Here is a 21,888-nt window from a genome sequence, read left to right as displayed (position 1 = left end):
TAGCTAATACTAGAGAAGAGAGAGAGGATTCAAAAAGATATAAATAAACTGGAGAAGTGGGCAGCAGCTAACACAATGGTTTTTAACAGGGAAAAATGCAAAGTACTACATCTGGGCAATAAAAATGAAAAAAGCATATACAGAATGGGAGGAATAGGCCTAAGCAACAGCACATGTGAAAAAGACTTGGGTATACAAATAGATCACAGACTGAATATGAGTCAACAGTGTGATGCAGCAGCAAAAAAGGCAAATGCAATTCTAGGATGTATTAACAGAAGCATACAGTCTAGATCACGTGAAGTCATTATTTCCCTCTACTCCTCTTTGGTCAGACCTCATCTGGAATATTGTGTCCAGTTTTGGGCACCACATTTTAAAAAAGACATCAACAAACTGGAGCAAGTTCAGAAAAGAGCAACCAGAATGGTGACCAGTCTGCAAACCCTGTCTTATGACGAAAGGTTGCAAGATTTGGGATTGTTAAGTTTGCAAAAGAGAAGACTGAGAGGAGACTTAATAGCTGTCTACAAATATCTAAAGGGCTGTCACATTGTAGAAGGATCAACTTTATTCTCATTTGCACAAGGAAAGACTAGAAGTAATGGGATGAAACTGAATGGGACGAGACACAGATTAGATATTAGAAAAAACTTTTTGACAGTTAGCATGATCAATGAGTGGAACAAGCTGCCACGCGAAGTGGTGAGTTCTCCTTCAATGGAAGTCTTCAAACAGAGGCTGGACAGACATCTGACTGGGATGATTTAGAGAATCCTGCTTTGAGCAGGGGGTTGGACCAGATGGCCCAGGAGGTCCCTTCCAACTCTACGATTCTATGATTCTATGAAAGCCGACCCGAGTATAAGCCGACCCCCCTAATTTTGCCACAATAAACTGGGAAAACTTATTGACTTGAGTATAAGCCTAGGGTGGAAAATGCAGCAGCTACTGGTAAATTTAAAAAATAAAGATAGATACCAATAAAAGTTAAATTAATTGAGACATTAGTAGGTTAAATGTTTTTGAATATCCATATTGAATCAGGAACCCCATATAATGCTCCATACAGTTTATGATGGGCCCCCATAAGATGCTCCATACAATATCCACCCCATGTAATGCTGCACAAAGGTTAATAATGGCCCCATAAGATGCTCCATAGATTATGCCCCCATTTGCTGCTCCACAGAATATGCCCCATATGCTTCCCCCATGAGATGCTCCATATATCATGCCCCCATATGCTGCCCCCTTAAGATGCTCCATATATTATGTCCCCATAAGATGTTCCATAGATTATGCCCCCATGTGCTGCCGCTGCAAATAAAAAAAATGACATTCTCACCTCTCTGTCACTGGGGGCAAAGGTGCCAGTGTCACTGCTGGCTCAGGACCCGGCACCTGAGCTATTCACCTGTCCCCGGTCCATTGCAGCTTGCTGCTGTCTGCCACGTCATCTGTCAGTGACGTTCAGGCAGCAGACCACACGGCGCGCACTAACCACATCACCGCGCCCTCTGCTGTCTGAATGTCACTAATAGAGGATGCAGCAGACAGCAGCAAGCAGCGATGGAGTGGGGACAGGTGAATATAGCCTATACTTACCCCGTCTTGGCGCGGTCTCTGCAGTCCTTTTCTCCCACTGTGTCCCTTCCTGCCTTCAGCGGTCACGTGGTACCACTCATTAAATTCATGAATATGTGCATATTCATGAGTTTAATGAGTGGTACCATGTGACCGCTGAAGGAAGGAAGGGAGACCGTGGAGAAGTGGGGGGGCTGCAGAGACGCGTCAGGAGGGGGTAAGTAAGAATTGACACCCCCGCCGACCCCCTGGCATATATGACTCGAGTATAAGCTGAGAGGGGGACTTTCAGCCCCCAAAAATAGGCTGAAAATCTCGGCATATACTCTATATACGGTAATTTAGCCTTAAGCCTGTCTTTTGTATTTGACAGTTGAAGTGGTAATTTTAGCAGTATTTTTCCTGTGCATTTTTGCCCTTGACAATTTCATGTTTGGATGTCAAATGAAATGTGTAGCAAAGAGAGAGTAGAGCATCATGAGAGCAAATTCTAGGGCTAGCCTCTTAGTGAGAGTCATCCTTTTCGGAGCAGTAACTCTGCGCATTCCAATCTCATACACATTGTCCACAAATGGATAATTCCTTCTTAAAAGCTCTGTAGCATATAAGAAAAAAATTTGACACCTTCAGAACTGGTGCCGTTCGAGCAATGAACATGTGAAATTGTTAGGTCACGTGATTTTTGCAGCCAATCAGCGGCTTCTAATCAGCAGCATCCTTTCAGTATTCTCTCCAATTGGAAGTCAGCTCTGTTGGAAAAGTGAAGGCTGTTCATGATCAGCAGTCACTGATTGGTTGCAACAATTACATAACAAACACAGTGATGACATAAACAAAAATGCGCTGGTCTGTGAGGTAATCATTAAAGGGAACCTATAATGTCTCTGAATGCTATTTACCTGCAGATACAGGATAAATCATTAATAGCCATGACCGCTAGGAGAAAATTAACCTTATTCCTCATGGGAGCAGACTTCCAGCCATAGAGGGACACCCAGAGCGACTTCAGTCACTGCTGATTACACAGTGAGTGATGGCTTTAAGCATGCCCCTGCACTTTTGATTGAAAGCTTGCTCTGCAGCTCCTCTGGGCATACCTCTATGACTGAAAGCTGGCAGCTCCCAGAAGGAATGTAGTCAATGTTCTCCCTGTATCCACGCTTTCAGTAAGGTAGCCAGATAGCAGATTAATCCTATATCCAGGGGCAGACATATCATTGGTACAATCTGTGAAGCTGCACAGAGTGTCACGATATGTCTGGCTCTGCGTGACGCGACACAACGATCGGTCGGTCACAAAGCAACAAGACAGACAAGGGGACACCGGAGAAACAATTACAATGGTGGGCCCTATGATAGGGACCGGGGAAGTGGACACCTCCAACACTCTCCTAAGGAAGAGCCCTGACTCAGTCCCTCACTTGCCCTACACCTATCCCTTACTGGCAAGTGCAGACACTGGTCCTCACCACTGTACTAATAAACACCAGGGAAAATAACAGACCAGGAACAACAAACAACTTAGCTTTCTCTGCTGCCAATGCTCCTGAGGCAGCAGAGTACAGCACCCGAACTCAGCTTTCAGCAGTAACACCACTACTCCAGATAGGCTGCAAAAAGCACTGCTCCAGATAGCTCCTCTCCTCTCAAAGGTTGGTTAGCAAATGACCAGTATTACCAAGAGTTAGCTGGTGTACCAGTTGACCTTATATAGGGAGTGGTCTCCAGACTCATTAAACATGCAGTAACACCAGCAGCCACCGGGGGGAAAACCCATCAGCAGACCAACTACAGTTGTAGTAACACCAGCGGCCACTGGGAGCAAAACTCCATATTAACCCCCAAGGGCCGAAAGGAAAACGGTTCATATAAGAGAGTCCAGACTCTGCCATAGATCCGAAAATGGATTGTGACACAGAGTTCCAAGAGGTATGGGGGGCCATTTCCATGTCCAAAACATGTGGAATTGTACATTATGATGAACTACTGGGCTGCAAAGGGCCCTTATACTGTTCTTGCACAGGGACCCCTTTTTGTATGTGTCTGCCAGTGCCTATATCTGCAGGTTGATAGTGTTTGGGAACATGTCAGGCTTCTTTACATTTTGTTTTATTTTGTTCTGTGATGCAGAGCTAGCAACAACGGGTTGTCCAGTTTTAGAAACCCCATTAAGAAGGTGAGACATCTTTTTAGGATGAATCAAGAAGAGTTTCATCCTTCCTATTTATGATTTTTATCACCCTGATCTGTAGTAGTCACTGCATGTTTCTAAATGATGACTGAGGAGGTAAGTCTGATCCTTTTTGTGTTTTTTTTTCGCATGACTGATTTGTCATTTTTAGCTTGGTGATTTGTGCCGATTGATGTAGTGATAGCTGTCACTTTTTTGTGTTTTCGTATTTTGAGTCATATGGTTGCACACCTTTTATATTCACTATCATTAATAGTGATGCTTCAGATTTGGTGTAACCTCTGCTTTAATCTCTTCTCATAGTTGGGAGAGTCAACGATACCACCCATTATTGAAGATTTCGGGCTCAAGCAGATGACTGTAACAATTGTACAAGTGCTATCCATCCTTTTGAGGGAAAGCACTCATCCTCATTTTTACTGAGGCCATGCAGATGTCCAATTTTTTCCTTGTACCGAGATCGCAGCATGCACGAGTTGCATCCGATTATCGACTTGCACTCTGCCATTCATGTTTATGGGTTTCCGGGAAAAATCGGACCACACTCAGATAATATTCGAGTGAGGTCTGATTTTCCAGACTGACAGAATGGAGAAGATGGAGAATTTTTTTTGTGTGTATCTACGTCCAAGAAAATCGGATCACAGTCTGGCCATAGTGTGATTAGCATGTTCGTAATGACTTTCTGGGAGAAAAACAGTCGGGTGACCCTAGCCTTACTGTGATCTTTTTTGCCAACTGGAGGAGAAAAAAAAATGTCAAATGATATCACTAAATACCAACGATTCCTCTACATTACCTATGCCAGAGTCAAAAGTCCAAGTCAGTAGTGATTAATTCAGCCTCTTGAATTTCCCCCATGACCTGTTTTTGCACATGCATCAGCGATTCTATACCATGCCTCTTTGAGCATGGTGATGCTTCAGAGTTAAACAGACCATTGTTATAATTAGCAATAGGCAGAAGTTCACGCTTTTAAACATCAAGGAAAGCATTAAATCAAATAAGATAATTTGCAAATATTCCAAAGAAATAGGAAACATAAATATACTTCAGGCTATGAAGCACCCGGCTCTCCTGTGGCTATGGGATTTTAGTAGGTACTTGTCTTCCTATTATGCTATGTTCGTGTAAATGCTGAGAACTATTCATGGAGCGATGCTGCTCTTCACCTACATTCTCTGTGCAGACTGCAGCTTCACATTCAGCATTAAAGCCTGTTGCTAATCTCACTGCTTCTCAGCATGACTGAGGACAAAGAAAGAGTAGCACATTCCCCTTTTGATTTACATGTTACAGACTAGAGGCTATGGCTGAAGAAATAGGCTGCCAATGTATTCATCAGTATTGCCAACATTTCGATCATGCTACGGACGACGTGCCACCCGGCACAGTGTGTAGGATATACTGATCCTTCCTATAATTGATTTCAGATAACAGACGTTGGGTAGGATCAGCCCTTCCCAGTTTTCTTAATAGTAATTGCTTCGAAATGAGGAATCTCACTGCAGGGTTATCACATCACTGCTTGGAGACTAGCGCTAGGCTGAGCTTACGTGATGTTAACCACCCATGGCACGTCCGTTTGCGTTTGTTTGCCATTTCCTATATATTAGTGGCTGTAGAAAACAAGTCATCCTGGCATTCTCTTTGTCGTGAATCAGCAAGAGCCATGGAAAAGCAGTCACTGGGGAGCCTGAGATGGGGGTGGCAGTGTAAGGTGGTAAGGTGAGTAAAAGTGTGCATTCAGCATGGGGGTGGAGGGTACTGGTGCCAGTTCTCAAAGTATTTTGTGATGATTTATTTCCCTCTCCTTGTATTTATTTAGCTCTCTTAAAGGAGGGACAGCCCTTGTGGCAGTTGATTCAGGGAGGAGTGGCTGGAGAGGGGGGAGGATAGGGATGAGCTATAGATCATGCTGCAATAGAAGACAGCTTCCTGATGTATGGAGCTTATATCTTATTATTTGGGATTTGCTGATGTGAGTGTTCATTCATTCATCCATTTATTCATTCATGCAATCATCCTTTTGCATATACTTCCCTCAAGCTGTAAGTTTGTGAGTGCATTTGAGTAGTCCTTTTCTAAGTAGCAAACCTGAGACACTGGTGTTTGGGGAAGGGTTGGTGGTGGTCAGGGCTATGTCTAAACCCATGCATTTCACATCTATCTGTTTGCCACCATTGTATTCTTTCATTTTAGGTGCTAACTGGTTATATTTCAACGTGTGAAAATGCCAGCTCCTGAGGACTACTCTAAGAGGAGATTGCAGCTGCCTACAAGAGAGATAGAGAGGTTTGGGAATAGCCTAGATGTTTCCGGCTGCTAGGATTTTTGCAGTCTTCTCCAGTCATGTGTTGACAGTCTATATAATTGCCTGAGACCAATGAAATACACAAAACTGTATCTATGCGATGATCAAGCCTCTTTAATGATGGAATTCACAAATTCTCGTTTATGGCTGAGACCTCACCAAAGTAGTCGACGGTATATAAGACAAGGATTGCAAGGAGAAGAACACTGCAACTTTTAAATGCATCCTATCAATAATATCACGTCAGACGGATTCATTTGACTTGTAGCATTTGTTTGCATTTCGTAGAAATTCTACCTCTTGCTACAGAAGGAGACAGAGCAATGGGACTTACGTAAAGTGGATTGTACTTTCATTGACACAACCATTCATCCTGTTTCATTCAGCTGTCTGGTTTCTTTTCTTCTGTCTTCACAATGGTCAAGTAAATCATCTGCTTTGACCCTGATCCTAAAAAAATGTTTCAGCTGCTAAAGACTGGCTTTCCTCACAGCATAAAATATTCAAGACATCACTTCCTCATCATGAGCAATTAAAAATCAATTCATCCTGGGAGTAAATACAGCAGTGGATGTGACTGTTCAAATACAACTTTGAAGATTGTTTTCTGAATGCCTGATGAGTTTTTCTAGACTAGCACACCCATCTAAAAACCAAAGGGTTACAGACTTCGAATTTGAAGTACATGGCTTCACTGGTCTGCCAGGCATTGCAAAGTGAGGAAAAAATGATATTTCAACCAAACCACATAGTTTGCACAGAAATGTTGCCTTAGTGATAGAGGTAGATAAAGAGATGTTTTTGTCAGTTGCATCACCCTATTATTAGCTTTGTTCTCTCAGCAGCATTTTTTAAGTCTATGTTGAGGTTTCCTATGACTAGGGAGTCTCTCCGCATGTTTGTTATCCCTGATGGTCCTAGCCAGGATCTGGGAGAGCCTCACATCACAGCCTGTGACTCTCCCCCTCCTTAGCTTCCTCTGCACTAGGATGTTGCGGAAGACTTTGCACAGGGGGCTGAGATCGTGCTTTTCAAGATTGGGCTTTTTCATTGCTAGCCATCCAGTGTTTTTTGTATCAGCCCCAGTACTGATCTCAATCTTGCTGGGTGCTAGTTTTAGCAGGTATAAGGTTGAAGAGAACATTGAATATTTGCTGGCCCCTAAACACAGCCTAGCCAAAATAGAGAGGAACCTGGTGGATAGTCTATTCCCAGTTAATCGATCAAAACACCGTCTATACTCTGATCTCCAAACACCTGGGAGGTATGGCAGAGTCATCATAACATCATCCAGGAGAGCAAACATGTTGGACCAACACCACACGGATCTCATACTGAAGGTAATTATGCTGCATAGGCTTGCTTCTCCAACCACCTGTTAGCACAGATCTACTTAGCATATTAATACTGCTCTCTAGAGATGCTGAGCAACAATGTCAGATTAAAAGACGTTGCTGAAGTTATTTTTTTATATTTGTCCAGTTTCTTTTGCAGGGCTTAAGTTGTTTTTTTATTCAACAGTTTCTTTTCAAGAAATATATTTAGTTTTTTACTAGTTCATTAATGTGCAAAATGTATTGTAATAATACATTACATTGGCGTGCGGTTCCCTATAAACAGCTGACAGCAAAATAGAAACAACATGCCATGGCCCATAGTGGGACAAGATGTAAAAATTGGCGTCAAGTGGGTGGATAGTCACTTTTTACTGATTTTGATAAGTAACAGTTTTTTTTAATTACTATAAGCCATTGATATTACACCACTAAGATAGATAAATTCATCAAAATTATTCAACTCTAGGCTGGCCCAAAGTATAAAATTATTGAACACTAGGTTGGTCTAAATTGAAAAACAATGTTATTGAACACTAGGTTGGCCCAAAGTAATTTTGGGCAAGAATATTGTAATGAAAATGGGTATATGACCTCTATTGATTAGAAAAAGTTTGAATCGTTAAATCCGTATCTGTTAATATTTGTTTTGGAGGCTCTGTTCTAAATTCCAAATGTAACTGTGTGGAAAGTTAATGAGGTCTGGCGGTTACTGGTGGCAGCAAAGCATTGTGGCTTTAGTTGATAACAGAAGCCAAGACACAGTTGAAATCAAATCCTTCAACCACTTTGAGGCACCAACATTACAATCAAAATCAAAGCTGATGTGGCTTTTTACAGTTTGAAGTGTTTTCTGTCAAGAGTTTTATTTTAAAAAATGTAGAGCATTACTGTATGTACAAACCATAAAAAGCAGAGCAGATTATCCCAGCAATTTGTCTGCTAGGAGTCATTTTTTGGTATAATTTCCAATTTTTTTTTGCAGTTATTTAGCAATTTATCTTCCACGTGTACAGCAGTTGCAGTTCACGCATTGACTTTGTCTCTTGTATTAGTGACTACTACAGGGTTGTTGTACTTTAAAATATAATATCATTTTACAATAACATTTCTTTGAGAAGACCACTTAAAATTGCATTGAAATGCTTTTTTTAGAGAATATCTTCTCAAAAACAATGGTCATGATGCGTAATTTATGGTGGAACTGAAAACTTGTCACGGAATACGTTATCTGGCTAGAGGGTTAATCTTCTTAAAAGATAGAGGTCTTTTTTAGACGCTTCTCTGTACATGTACAACCAAAAAACTAATATCCTACTGCTTTTTTGGGAACCTCTGGCTCATATGCACAATCTTTGCTCACTTCATCATCTTCTGCACCCAAAACTTATCTTACACTTTTTTGTAGTTCAGTATGCCTGAGATGGAAAACTTCCATTTTTACCAAATTACATTTAAAACTAAAAGTAAAATGTCAGTGAACTGAATATCTTGGGCAGAAATAAAGAGCCTGATTCTGTCTGGGATCCATCTTTTGGCTATACATTAGAACCCTATTTCTTTTGATTCTCTTTAGTCCTCCAAAGCTAAACTGCAATAAGTTCTGTGATAATGAAATTCTTAAATAAGCATGATGGAAATAAATGAAAAATTACATTATGGCGTGAGCGGTGATTGATAGCAATGGACGCAACATAAGTCCTCATAGGATAAAACAAATCAGAGAAGTTCCGCAAATGTATGGTGATAGAAAGAAAACTGCAGGACAAAAAGGGAAAAATGTATTGAAAAAATAAGGATAAACTGAAAGCAACTGTAGTGATATGCACTACAAGTCTACACTGCAAAAAATGTGTGGCGCTACAACTAGCAATTAATGGAAGCGCCATAGAACTTTAAGTCAGCCAACCGGTGGAATGCCAGCTGGACTTCAATAACCCAGAATAAAGATGGTAGTCTCAGAAAAAACCTTTTTGAGTCTCACAAAAAAAAACTCAAAATCAAAAGGCATATAAAGATACAATATGGCCTCATGCTTTTTTAGCAGCCCTATTATGTCTGAGGCCTTTGAACCATTCTGAAAGTTACTAAAAGAAAAACTGTCTTTGTTGCCAATAGAAACCAATCACTGCACCGTTTAATTTTCCTCAGGCAATATAAGAAATGGTCAATTTTACTTTTAGACAGTTTCCTAATTGCCCCCTCTTGTATTTTGTTGCAAAATAACATAGTGTGTGCTGATAAAAAACAGAAATTCTTCCCTTATATGTTTTCTGTATGTGTGGACTGTGAAACCTTCAAAAATGTATTGAATTCCTGAATATAATCAGAAATCATGAGTAAATGAGTGAATGAATGATTGATTATAACACACAGAACTCTCGAGTATTTTGTGGGGTCTCTGATCTCTGAGGTAGATCTCCGAGGTATTATATATCCCTACTTTTTCTTATAACATTGCACATATATTAATTCTTGCTTTTTAACACAATTCTTCACTACAAACGCTAACACTTTTATATATCTTGTGGGACCAGTGACCTGTAGTCATTGAAAGCTCTTTCCTGTACTCTCTTCTTGGCGTTTGTTCATACCTAAAGTAGATTCTCTTGCAGCTTTGTCATGTTTTGGCTACCACTCGTGCTGGCTACCACTCGTGCCCACATTACACGACTGAATTCTAATGGGGTCTGCACTGAAGAATCCACCATTTTTACAAGAAAAATACAGATGCATGAAACATTATTTCAGCCATCACATTAAACTGGAATTTGCAATGGAGCCTCCTGACACAAATATGAACAGAGCCTTAACGATTCTAAACTTTTTCTAGTCAGCAGTGAATGTCTGCCAACTTTGATGCCATTTTTATGCTCATAAAAACCCTCAGGTTGTCTGGCGCAAGCAAGTTATTACCTATCAACAGGATAGGCAACAAATTATTGGTGGGTGTTGGACCGACTGCTGGCATCCGCACCGATCAGCAGAACTTTTATCTCTTTTAGAATGGAGGCAGTGCACATGCTCAACCCTTGTGCCATTCATTCCCTATGGGGCTGCTGAGCTCAGCGCTCGTTTTTTCGTGCAGTGCTCTATAGATTGAATGGCGCAGTGGTTGAACAAGTGCACTTCCACTCCATTCTAACATGAATAAAAGTGCCCCATTCTGCTGATCGATGTAGGTTCTAGCAGTTGGACCCCCAACGATCAATAAGTTATTACGTATCCTGTGGATAGGTGATAACTTGTTGGCACTGAACAATTCCTTTAATTCAATTTGATGTGAGAAATCCCTCTCCTCTCTGTTGCCGGTGTGATATCGGTAACCCAAAGTCAAATCATCCTATTGAAAAAATCAATACACAGTATGATGCCATTTTTTACATCTAGAGACACTTTGGGCTAGCCTGGGGACAAATTATTATGTTGCACAACATATCTATCTGTATCAAAAAAGTATTTTTAAAAACAGTAGTCATCTCCCATGATGATTCCAAGTTTTAGGCCCAAGAATACTTTGGTCAGGATAATGGTAATTTAACATTTTGGAACTTCTTTATCTGTGTGCTAGAAATATGAGACTAAATCACAATCTTGACTGCCCACCCGGATGCCCATTTTATGTCAGTTCTTTCTTTTTTCATTTTCCATTTAAACGTAATCACCTCAATCCTAATACTGGTGTAATCCAAATGCGTTCTCTTCATTTTTAAAGCTAACTAAGTGAAACAACATCATGACATTATGCAGGTTACAAGACATTTAGTTCATTCAGATCTAACATAAGCCACACTTCGGTCAAGCTACTGCAGATGTGCAGTAAACTGAAAAAAATTCAACAGATTTAGGTTAATCTAGATTACGTGTTCACAAACTAAAGCAAAAAGCACTGCTCACAATGTGCTTATTACACTTATCCCCTTAAATCACAGAAATGACTTCATGTGGGGCAGTGGTCTTGAATACCAGGATTTTGTGCTATTTAACTTTGTGAAATTTGCCATATTAAAAGATGTGTGAGATACTGCAATGTGTACATACTGCATATATATGAAAGGGGTTTTCCACTTCCATGAAATAATTTACAACCGGCTGACAATGGTCTAAAATACAGTAAGAAAAGTTATAATACCTTACCAGTCCCCTGTTGCTCCATTGCTCATGATTCCTTGACATGTGGACAACTGACCGCTACAGCAAACCATTGACATGATGATGCATCCACACCATTGAAAGAATAGTAGTAATGATATACAATTCCATGAAAATTAACTAGTGAAAGTCTTAATGTAATAAATTTGCTTTCTATGTACAGTTTTGCAAGTTCTGGTAAAGCTTTAAGTCAACTATAAGAGTTTAGGAGAAACTTGGGTCAATTTAGGCCCTCGTTTTACATATTCAAGCTTTGTTTTCTTTTTTTTTAATATTTCCTTCTCGTCTAGGCTTGGCCTTCTGCTATATCCCTTTGATACACTATCATTGTAAGCTATGTAGTTAATATATTGTATGAAAATTGCCAAAATAATCCAATATATTGCCCCTTAAAAACAAATCTCTCTCATCCACCCCCCTATGTGTTACAGTGTATTAGATTTTTATGACATAGATTTCAAGTTTTGAATTTACTTTGGCTCCTGTGTTAGAAAATTGATGCTTTTAACTACTCCTTAATATTTGTTGTTTTTCTATCATTAACCCCTTAGAGACAGAGACAATTTTGTACTTAATGACAGAGCCAATTTTTTCAATTCTGACCATTGTCACTTTATGAGGTTATAGCTCTGGAATGCTTCAACGGATCTCACTGATTCTGGGGTTGCTTTTTCGAGACATATTTTAGCTCATGTCAGTGGTAAAATTTCTTCGATATGACATGTGTTCATTTATGAAAAAATGGAAATTTGGCAAAAATTTTGAAAATGTTGCAATTTTTAAACTTAATTTTTGTGCCCTTAAATCAGAGAGTCATATCACACAAAATAGTTAATAAATAACATTTCCCACATGTCTACTTTACATCAGCACAACTTTTGAAGCATATTTTTTTGTTAGGAAGTTATAAGGGTTAAAAGTTGACCAGCGATTTCTCATTTTTCCAACAAAATTTACAAAACCACCTCACATTTGAAGTGAGTTTGGGGGTCAATATAACAGAAAATACCCCAAAGTAACACCCTCAAGTTGCTTAAAACCAGATTCAAGAACTGTATTAACCCTTCAAGTGTTTCACGAGAACTAAAGCAACGTGGAAGGAAAAAACGAACATTTTACTTTTTTCACAAAAAATTACTTTGGAATGAAACTTTTTTATTTTCACAAGGGTATCAGAAGAAAATGGAACATAAAATTGTGCAATTTCTTCTGAGTATGCCGATACCCCATATGTAGGGGAAAGCCACTGTTTGGGTACATGGCAGGGCTCAGAAGGGAGGGAGCACCATTTGACTTTTTGAATGCAAAATTGGCTGGAATCAAAGGCGGGCACAATGTCACATTTGGAGACCCCTATGTACTTAAACAGTGGAAACCCCCCAATTCTAACTCCAACCCTAACACAGCCCTAACCCTGACCCTAATCCCAACCCTAATCCCAACGCTATCCCTAACCACAACCCTAACCCCAATCCAACACCACCCTAACCCCAAAACCCCAACCGAAACCCCAACACAACCGTAACCCAACACAACCATATCCCCAACACAACCCTAAACCCAACACAAACCTAACCCCAACACAACTCTAAATCCAACCCTAACCCCTAACCCAAACACCACAACCATAACCCCTACACCACAATCGTAACCCCAATTAACCCTAACCGCAACCCTAGCCTCAACCCTAACCTTAGCCCCAACCCTAACCCTAGCCCAACCCTAGCTCAACCCTAACCCTAGCTCTAACCCTAGTCCCGAGCCTAACCCTAGCTCTAACCCCAAACCTAACCCTAGCCCTAACACTAACCCTAATGAAAAATGGAAAAACATACATTTTTTCATTTTATTATTTTTACCTAACTAAGGGGGTGATAAAGGGGGTTTGATTTACTATTTTTTCATTTTAATCACTATGATAGGGTCTATCGCAGTGATCAAATTGGAAAAGTCTCTGGCAGATTTTGGCGGGTGCACTGCGCATGCACCCACCATTTTCTTCCCGGAAGAAGATGCTGAGGTCTTGGGGACAGAGCTGGAGGGTCCAGGGACACCTGAGGTACTGGGTGGTCTCAGGGACCCCATTTCTCTCACCTCTGATATGCTAGATCATATCAGAGGAGAGAAAAATAAATGGAAAATCAGATTTTTTTTGCAGTCACCATTGTTCGGTGAATAACGGCGATTGCAACACTGAGGATGGTAAAAACCGACCCAAATCATGTTCTCTGGATTCTCAGCTACCCGGGTAGCCGAGACGCAACTTTCCTACACAGAGGGGGGCTATACCCTTATTTCTTAGCGCCGTTAAAAAGCGGTGCTGAGGAATAAGTATCCTTAGCTGCCTCTGTTAAAAGGCGTAACGGCAGTCATTAAGGGGTTAAAGAATCAAAGCACAGAGCAAAGAAGCCTTAAGAAAATAAAATTCCCAAGAAATCTGTTCACAGCTACAGGTACACCACAAAGAATCTAAGTTTCCCCCTTGATTTCCACTCTGTAGACATGCATCTGACTACTTACAGTATGTCAGGGAACTTTTAATAATGTAGTACCAAAATTTGCAAATTACCTGTAACCCATTCCCAATGGGGCCAATTTTCATTTTTGTGTTTTTTCCTCACTTTCTTACCAGAGCCATAATAACTATTTTATTTTTCTGTCTACGTAGATATATGTGGGCTTGTTTTTTTGCTGGACAAGTTGTACTGTTGAATAATAATCTTTATATAGTGCTAACATATTCTGCAGCGCTTTACAATTTGCACCCATTATCATCACTGTCCCTGATGGGGCTCACAATCTAAATTCCCTATCAGTATGTCTTTGGAATGTGGGAGGAAACCCACACAAACACAGGGAGAACATACAAACTCCTTCCAGATGTTGTCCTTGGTGGGATTCAAACCCAGGACTCCAGCGCTGCAAGGCTGCAGTGCTAACCACTGAGCCACCGTGCTACCCCAAATGACATCATTCATTTTACCACATTGTGTACTAAAAGATGAGGAAAAAATTTGAAGTGCAGCAGTAAAATTAAGAAAAAAAAGCAAATCTGATATTGTTTTTTGAGAATTGTTTTTACGGCATATATTTTGTGGTAAAAATGACTTTGCAGCATGATTTTTCTCATCAGTATGACTACAGCAATACCAAACATGTCAAGTTTTTTATTATTTTAGTTGTGAAGAAAACATCAACATTTTCCAAAAATTTTTTGGATACTTGTGTCACCATTTTCTGAGACCAATAATATTTTCATTTTTAGGTCAATGGAGCTGTGTGACAGCTTATCTTTTGCAGGACGAGACAACCTTTTTATTGATACCATTTTGGGATAGATGTAACAGTTTGATTGCTTGTTACAGCATTTTGTGGTATTGCAGTTACCAAAAAAATTCAAATTTTATGTTCTTAAATTTTTTCCATTTACTGATCGGATTAATTATTTTAGTAATTTTTTTTAATTTTTCATTGTATTTGTTAGTCCCCCTTAGAGGACTTAAAGCTGCGAACATTTGATTATATAGTTATGCCACACTATATATAGTGATGCCACAACATATAGGAAAAATCAGTCTCCTTTGAAGCCCCACCAGAGGCAGTATATCAAGGGAATTCCATAATGGCAAGCACAAAGATTTTCAACAGTCCCCTGGCTGTCATAGCAACTCATTGAAGACCTGTGATTACACCATGGGCGTGCTGATGGGGGCATAGAATGACATGCCCTATGCCGATGCATTGATAATACTGTCAACGGCATTTACAGTAACTGTGAGGGACGAGGGAGACTCCATTTTGGGATTTAAGAATTTACAGCCCATAGCTTATCCAGGGATCTCCCTCCGCTCCTGGAATGTGGCCCCCACCCTTGTATACAATCCCCAAAGAATGGAATCTTTGCCAAATATTCAGTGATTTAAGGGCCTTTTACACATAGCGATATCGCTAGCGATATCGCTAGAGCGTCACCTATTTTGTGACACAACAGCGATATCGCTAGTGATCTCGCTACATGTGACACTTACCTCCGACCAGCCCCCCCGCTGGATATTGCTGATCGCCCGAGAACGGGATGGTCCATTTTCTCATCGCCGGCTTCCTGCTGGCGCCGACAAGCGATGCATGGACGCAGGTGGAAGACATCAGCAGAGCTGCGTGTGACAGGTAAGTAACGACTGCCGACCACTGCTGCATCGCTGGTGAGATCTGCCCGTTTGGCAGCTCACTAGCGACCATTTAGCGATGCACCAGCGATCCTGATGGGTCGTATCATTGTCAGGATCACTGGTGCATCGCTAAATGTAACGGGACCCTTACAAGCCACGTGTTAATGAGGCAAGGAGGAGCAGAGCTGGGACCCCCTGCTGACTTTTGAGCAAGTCTGCTTACTTTAAGGGAGAACGCTAGACTCTTTGGCACAGACATCAAGAGATGGATTATGAAAGTACTGTGCATCTCAGGGTGGCTCTCCAGAACCACTTAGCTGACCCAAGTTTGAACTCTGTATCAGTCCAGCCCCAACAAACCCTTTGAGACATTAGTCGTCCAGTTTGGACCTCCCACTAGGAAGTTATGACCCATCCTAGATATTGGGAATTATTTCAGCCAGGAGATCAAGGGAGGAGAACTCAGTCCAACCCAGATGGGTGGTGGCAAATATGAGAGGGGGTGCGCAAAGGGTTTAAAGCTAGCTACACACTTTTAGCCCTGTCTTTGTTCTACCATGGAAGCCGCATCACATTACATGTAGAAATGGACCAGGAACTAAGGAAGTACTTGTGGACTCGAGCACTTCCCTGGGGCCCACATGCTATATGACACGGTAACATGACGCATACAGCTAACTGCTATCCCAACCCGTACCATAATTTTTATCTGTACCTCTGACTATAATATCTGTATATATTTGTAGTATTTAGTGTGCCTTTCGGCAATTAAAATATCAGTTAATTATGGGCTGCTCTTTTATCTCGAAACCCGATTTCCCATGCCAGTTAGTTTGGCAAGTACTTATATGCTACCTGGGGTTGGTTTCTGACCCAATATAAGCTTGTTAACAGTCCAGGCTTATATCTCAAGAGGAATTGGTGGCAGAATACCGTTCTGGTGTTACTGTGGGTTCCTGGCAGGTGTACATATATATTCCCAGCCTGGGACTGGTGATATATATACTGCCCTCCCTGCAGAGTGCCCCGATAACCAGTACGTGACAGGGCAGCCTCTCCGGTGACTACTTATCCTAGGTGCAGTTCACTGGCCGACCTGAGGGTAAGGGGTCTGTGACTGTGTAAGCTCCGTCACAGATTGGTGATGGCGGGGGGATATCCGTTTGCTCCCGGTCCTCTCGTGTGTGTGTCGTTTTCCTTACAGTAACAGGTTAACGATTGTTAGAGGCAGGTCCTGGCAGTAACATGCCACCATCACCTGCCGAGCATGAGGCGAGCTCACCACGTTACCCAGCTCAATACACCCGCTACTAAATTGCGCCATACACAGACGGTGGATGTCGTTAAGGGGTTAAAATGAGAGATATTCATTAATTTCATATATTTTGCAAAGCTAAGGCTATGTGCACACGCTGCGGATTGGTCTGCGGATTTTTTATCTGCGGAACTGCAGGTAAAACCGAAGGTAAAATGACCTGCGGTTTTACCTGCGGATTGGCCTGCGGTTTGCCCTGTGGTTTATCACCTCTACAATGGAGGAGATGGTAAACCGCAGCAGAATCCGCAGAAAAGAAGTCACATGTCATTTCTTTCTGCGGATTCAAAACCGCAGCTTTTCCGCAGTTAAAAATCCGCAGCGTGTGCACAGCAGAATGTAAATCCCATAGGATAACATGTTACTGTACACTGTCTGCAGAACTGCTGCGGCCAAAACCGCAGCGGAACCGCAGCAAAAGCCACAGCGTGTGCACATAGCCTAACAATTCTCAGTTCTATGTCTTTGGTCCATAATACATTTGTAACTTTGACAACTTTTATGTTTATTAGCCCTTTTTTATGGCCCTGCATTGCTTTTACTTAAGAAACTTGCATTACAATGGGGGGAGTGGAGAGACTGTATCATCAAAGTGGAAAATTACTGCTGTTTATAGTTTATGCCAGGAACAAATGTTCACCAAATGTCAGCCCCGCTTGGCATCGTATTTATGGGTATATAGACCTTCGTGTCAACCTTGCTCTTTTTTACTGTCGAATAGATTACATTAAACTGTTTGTAATATAACCTTACCATTTCAGGCTTTGCAGCATGTAACGTAATACTTATGCATCTCTGTGATTAAATAAGACACATTTTAATGTGTATGTAAAAGTCCAAAAACTATTATATAACTAGAAATATAAAATTGTGAGAATGAAGGCAGACAGCAATTTGGTGCGTGTTGACGTTGAATTTCTGATGGAATGGTCATTTATCAGTAAAATAAGTGTATAATGACTGTTGGTATAGCCAAAAGAAATATTTCAATATTCTTAGTAGTATTGAAAGTAAATATTGTACTATATAAAATAAAATTGAAAGTAAAATTAGCATTTACAACGTAGGACATAGGTTGTAACAATATGTTTTAAGCATAATGTACATTGCAAACCATTTCATTAAAGAAAACTAAATTTTCACTAGCACAGTATTCTTTCATTAAAATACCTTAATAGGGTCAAACTAGCAGAATGTGTTGCTTCCCCTAAATTCCTAACCTACAAAGAACATTGATTGAGGATTGGCTAAAGTGTACCCCACATTCTAATAAACTTATTCAATAGCTTCATTGACATAAATCTTTTCTCCTCACCAGTCACCATTATCAAGAAACATTATATGACAAGCTGCATAGCATTTCTCATGAGCTCCACTTTATGATGCTCTCTGTCAGCACTGCTGATTGAGCAACAGGGATCACTAAGTGCACAGAAGCTTACTTGTGCGCTCATTAGAAAGTGTTGTGAGCGGTTTAGCCTTTATACAGTATTAAAGGGAATGTGCCCCTAGGTTTTTATTACCCCATCTGAAATCAGCATAAGGCCGGTCTCACATGTCCAGATAATTCTGGCACCGGAGAAAACGGTCCTGGAGATATTCGTGGATACGTGGTACCACCATGTGGCACACGTGTGGCAACCATGTGCGGCATCAGGACCACACGGACGGCCGCCGGGAAAGAAGCGCGACAGTAAGCGCTGTTCCCTTTCGGCTGGTACTGAATGCGGCTGTCATTCTTCTCTCCTGCTCTGCCGGCAACAGCGAGCAGGAGAGATGGAGTGAATGAAAACCCGATGTGGGATCTCTCTCTGTTTGTGAACTAACCAGATGAAACTTACAGCTGGGCGCTGCAGCCCTCAGCTGTCAGCTTCAGCAAGGTTGGTTCTCAAGAATAGAGGGGTCCCCCGCTATTTTTTTAATTATAGCTGTAAGTTTCTTTTTTTGGTTCACAAACAGAGGGGGACCCCACGTCGGGTTTTCATTCATTCATTCTCTCCTGCTCGCTGTTGCCGGCAGAGCAGGAGAGAAGAATGACAGCGGCGTTCAGCATCAGCCGCAGGGGAACAGCGGCTTACAGTAGCGCTTCTTCCCCGGCGGCCGTCCATGAGCACGGAAGACAGTGTGAACTGTTCTCCATGTGTACGTGTTGAGCAATTTTGCGGACTGTGCACTCCCACGAACACTGACATATCTCTGTGTTTTTCACATGGACTGTGTGTCCGTGAAAACACGCTGACATGTGCAGAGACACGTTTATTTTAATGTGTCGACGTGTGTCAGTTTCTCCAGTACGTGAGGAGACTGTCACTACACGTACCAGAGCCACTGACGTGTGAAACCGGCCTAATGTAGAGTCAGATACCCTGATTCCAATGATGTATCACTTACTGCGCTGCTTGCTATCATTTTGATAAAATCCCTGGTTTATCTACTATAGATCTAGCAGTTCTATAAATGTTGTGCTTTTTATAACCCCACCCACAAAGCTGCCAATCATTGGTGGGCACGAGATTATACAGAGCTCTTAAATATGTTTGTTTACCTGGCAGCAGGTTTACTGGTCATCTAGGAATAACCTCATGCTGGGAAAAGTGTGATTTTATCAAAACTACACAAAGCAGCCGAGTTAGTGACACATCACAGGAATCGGGGTCTTTGTCTCTACATTATGCTGTTCTCAGTTTCCCTTTAAGTGCTGATATGAGCATATACATGGGCATAGTGACTTGATCATGAGTTTTAATCTTATGCTTTTGTGAATGTGTAGGGTTCGGGCTGAGGGAGGCGCGACTAGGTGCTTGTTGATGCTGATAGGCGGGGGAAGGTGTGCTGTGATGCTGATCCCACAGAACTGGGGGGGTGACTCACCTCTTGGCATCGGCAGACACGAGACAGAGACAAGGGTTGTGTCTAACAGTTCAGATTTTATTGGCCATTCTCTGAACGACCACCGTACTTTGTCACAGGATTAGTCCACACTTCACTTCTTACACAGACCCGGGTACTTTCTCTTCCTTGTATTACCGTTCGTGGCATCCTCTATGGCTCTTTCCTGCTGTGGCTGCCCTAGGCACTTTCACCACAGCGTTGCGCCCTTTAGAGTACGCCGTCCACCTGAGACTCACAGTTTGTCTCTGTCCGCAGCCACTGTCCTTTTGGGTCACCCCCCGTGACCATCTCCACTGTCAGTCTCTCTCTCTGAGGGTTCTTCTGCTGCCTCTCCTCACAGCAGACCCTCCTCTCTTGTGAGCTCCCCTGGCTAACTGGAACTTCCAGAACCTTCCCTGAACTCTTATACTCCCAGTCCCTGTAGCTCCGCCCACTATCACCTGACAGTAACCTTTGACCAATGGCAGTTACACAGTCACCCTCCTATACTCCCCACTGCCCTCTAATGGTCAGACTACCACATAACATCCTTTTCTCTTTATCTCAGCCTACACTGCGCTCTCTCTCTGTCTCTTACTACAGACAGACCTGTCCGTCAACTCAACCTCCCCACAAATTTACATCCTGGTTTTAAAGCTTCTGTTCTTGATAACTGTCAAGATGGTTTATAATTATAATTGCTTCTTAGCAGACCGAAAATAATTTTTCCAGTAACTGATGTCAGTAGCTCCTCAAATAAAAAGAAAACTGGAAAAATTAAAAAAAAACTATAAAATATGGATGCCTCTTTTAAACCATATTGTAAGATATGTGTGAAACAAAGCATTTTTCATGCTTTGTTTCGCATTTACAAATCCCCAAAAAGTCACACCATCCCTGCCAATAAAACTGTTGCCATAGTCTCACAGTATTTATTTTCATTTATTTTACTCATTTATATAGCGCCATTAATTCCACAGTGCTTTACAAACATTATTGGCACTGTCCCCAATGGGGCTCACAATCTAATTTCCCTATCAGTATGTCTTTGGAATGTGGGAGGAAACCGGAGAACCTGGAGAAAACCCACACAAACACGGGGAGAACATACAGTACAAACTCCTTGCAGATGTTGTCCTTGGTGAGGTTTGAACCCAGGACCCCAGCACTGCAATGCTATCCAGTGACCGTGCCACCCATAACAATTGTATACTTTATTTTAGTATTCTGTAAATGTTGCAAATCAAAAAGATAGAGCAGCATAAAAAAATATTCTGCCTGTGCACATTATATTATGCTTTTCCTAAAGAAAAGAATACAACTTCCATTAACCCCTTCCCAACTTGGCCAATTTTTGATTTTCATTTTCTCATCCTTTTCCTCTAAGCAGGGGCATACATAGAACTCATGGTGCCCCATAGCAAAAGTCTGAATGCCCCCCCCCAAAAAAAAAAAAACTGCAAGGCCCAGCTCACCGTCTTGCGCCTCCACACAGCCTCAACTCCTCACGCTCCGCCTCCAACAGCCGGTAGCTGCCCGTACATGTGCAACTACTTCCGGCCGGGCCCAGCATACACTGCTCTTTCTGGCTGGAAATCTACATCAGCCAGGGGGCGTGGTGTCTTTATGCAAATCCAGCCAGAGAGTTCACCCGGGAGCAGTGCAGGAAAGGAGGAGTTAGGAGGAGCCAGGTACAGAGTGACGGCGGCGAGCACATTTAATTAAAGGCACACAGCACAGCCATTGCGGTCCGAATCCGGCAGGCCTTCTTACCCCTCGGGCCCCATAGCAGTCGCATGGCCTGCCGCCATTGGCAGTACGACACTACCTCCAAGAGCCATAACTTTTTTAATTTAACTTTCCACATAGAAGTAAAAGGGCTTATTTTCTGCGGTACGAGTTGTACTTTTTAATTGCAACATTCATTTTACCACATAGTGTACTGGAAAATAGAA

General features: G+C 41.7%; 1 protein-coding gene across 1 annotated transcript in view; it reads left to right on the top strand.

Moving 5' to 3' along the window:
* Positions 1-5,677: 5,677 nt before the first annotated feature.
* Positions 5,678-21,888, top strand: part of PTCHD1 (patched domain containing 1) — a 331,170-nt gene continuing 314,959 nt past the window's right edge. The window contains exons 1-2 of the mRNA XM_073565832.1: positions 5,678-5,759; positions 5,981-7,432. Of these exons, the coding sequence (XP_073421933.1) occupies positions 7,004-7,432 (429 nt within the window). The 5' untranslated portion in view covers positions 5,678-5,759; positions 5,981-7,003. The remainder of the gene's footprint in view (positions 5,760-5,980; positions 7,433-21,888) is intronic.

This window comes from Dendrobates tinctorius, unplaced genomic scaffold (assembly GCF_039654945.1).
Source record: "Dendrobates tinctorius isolate UK_male_01 unplaced genomic scaffold, ASM3965494v1 ptg000016l, whole genome shotgun sequence".
Taxonomy (NCBI): domain Eukaryota; kingdom Metazoa; phylum Chordata; class Amphibia; order Anura; family Dendrobatidae; genus Dendrobates; species Dendrobates tinctorius.
The sequence above is the reverse complement of the archived record's forward strand: the minus strand, read 5'-3'. Positions and strand labels throughout refer to the sequence as shown.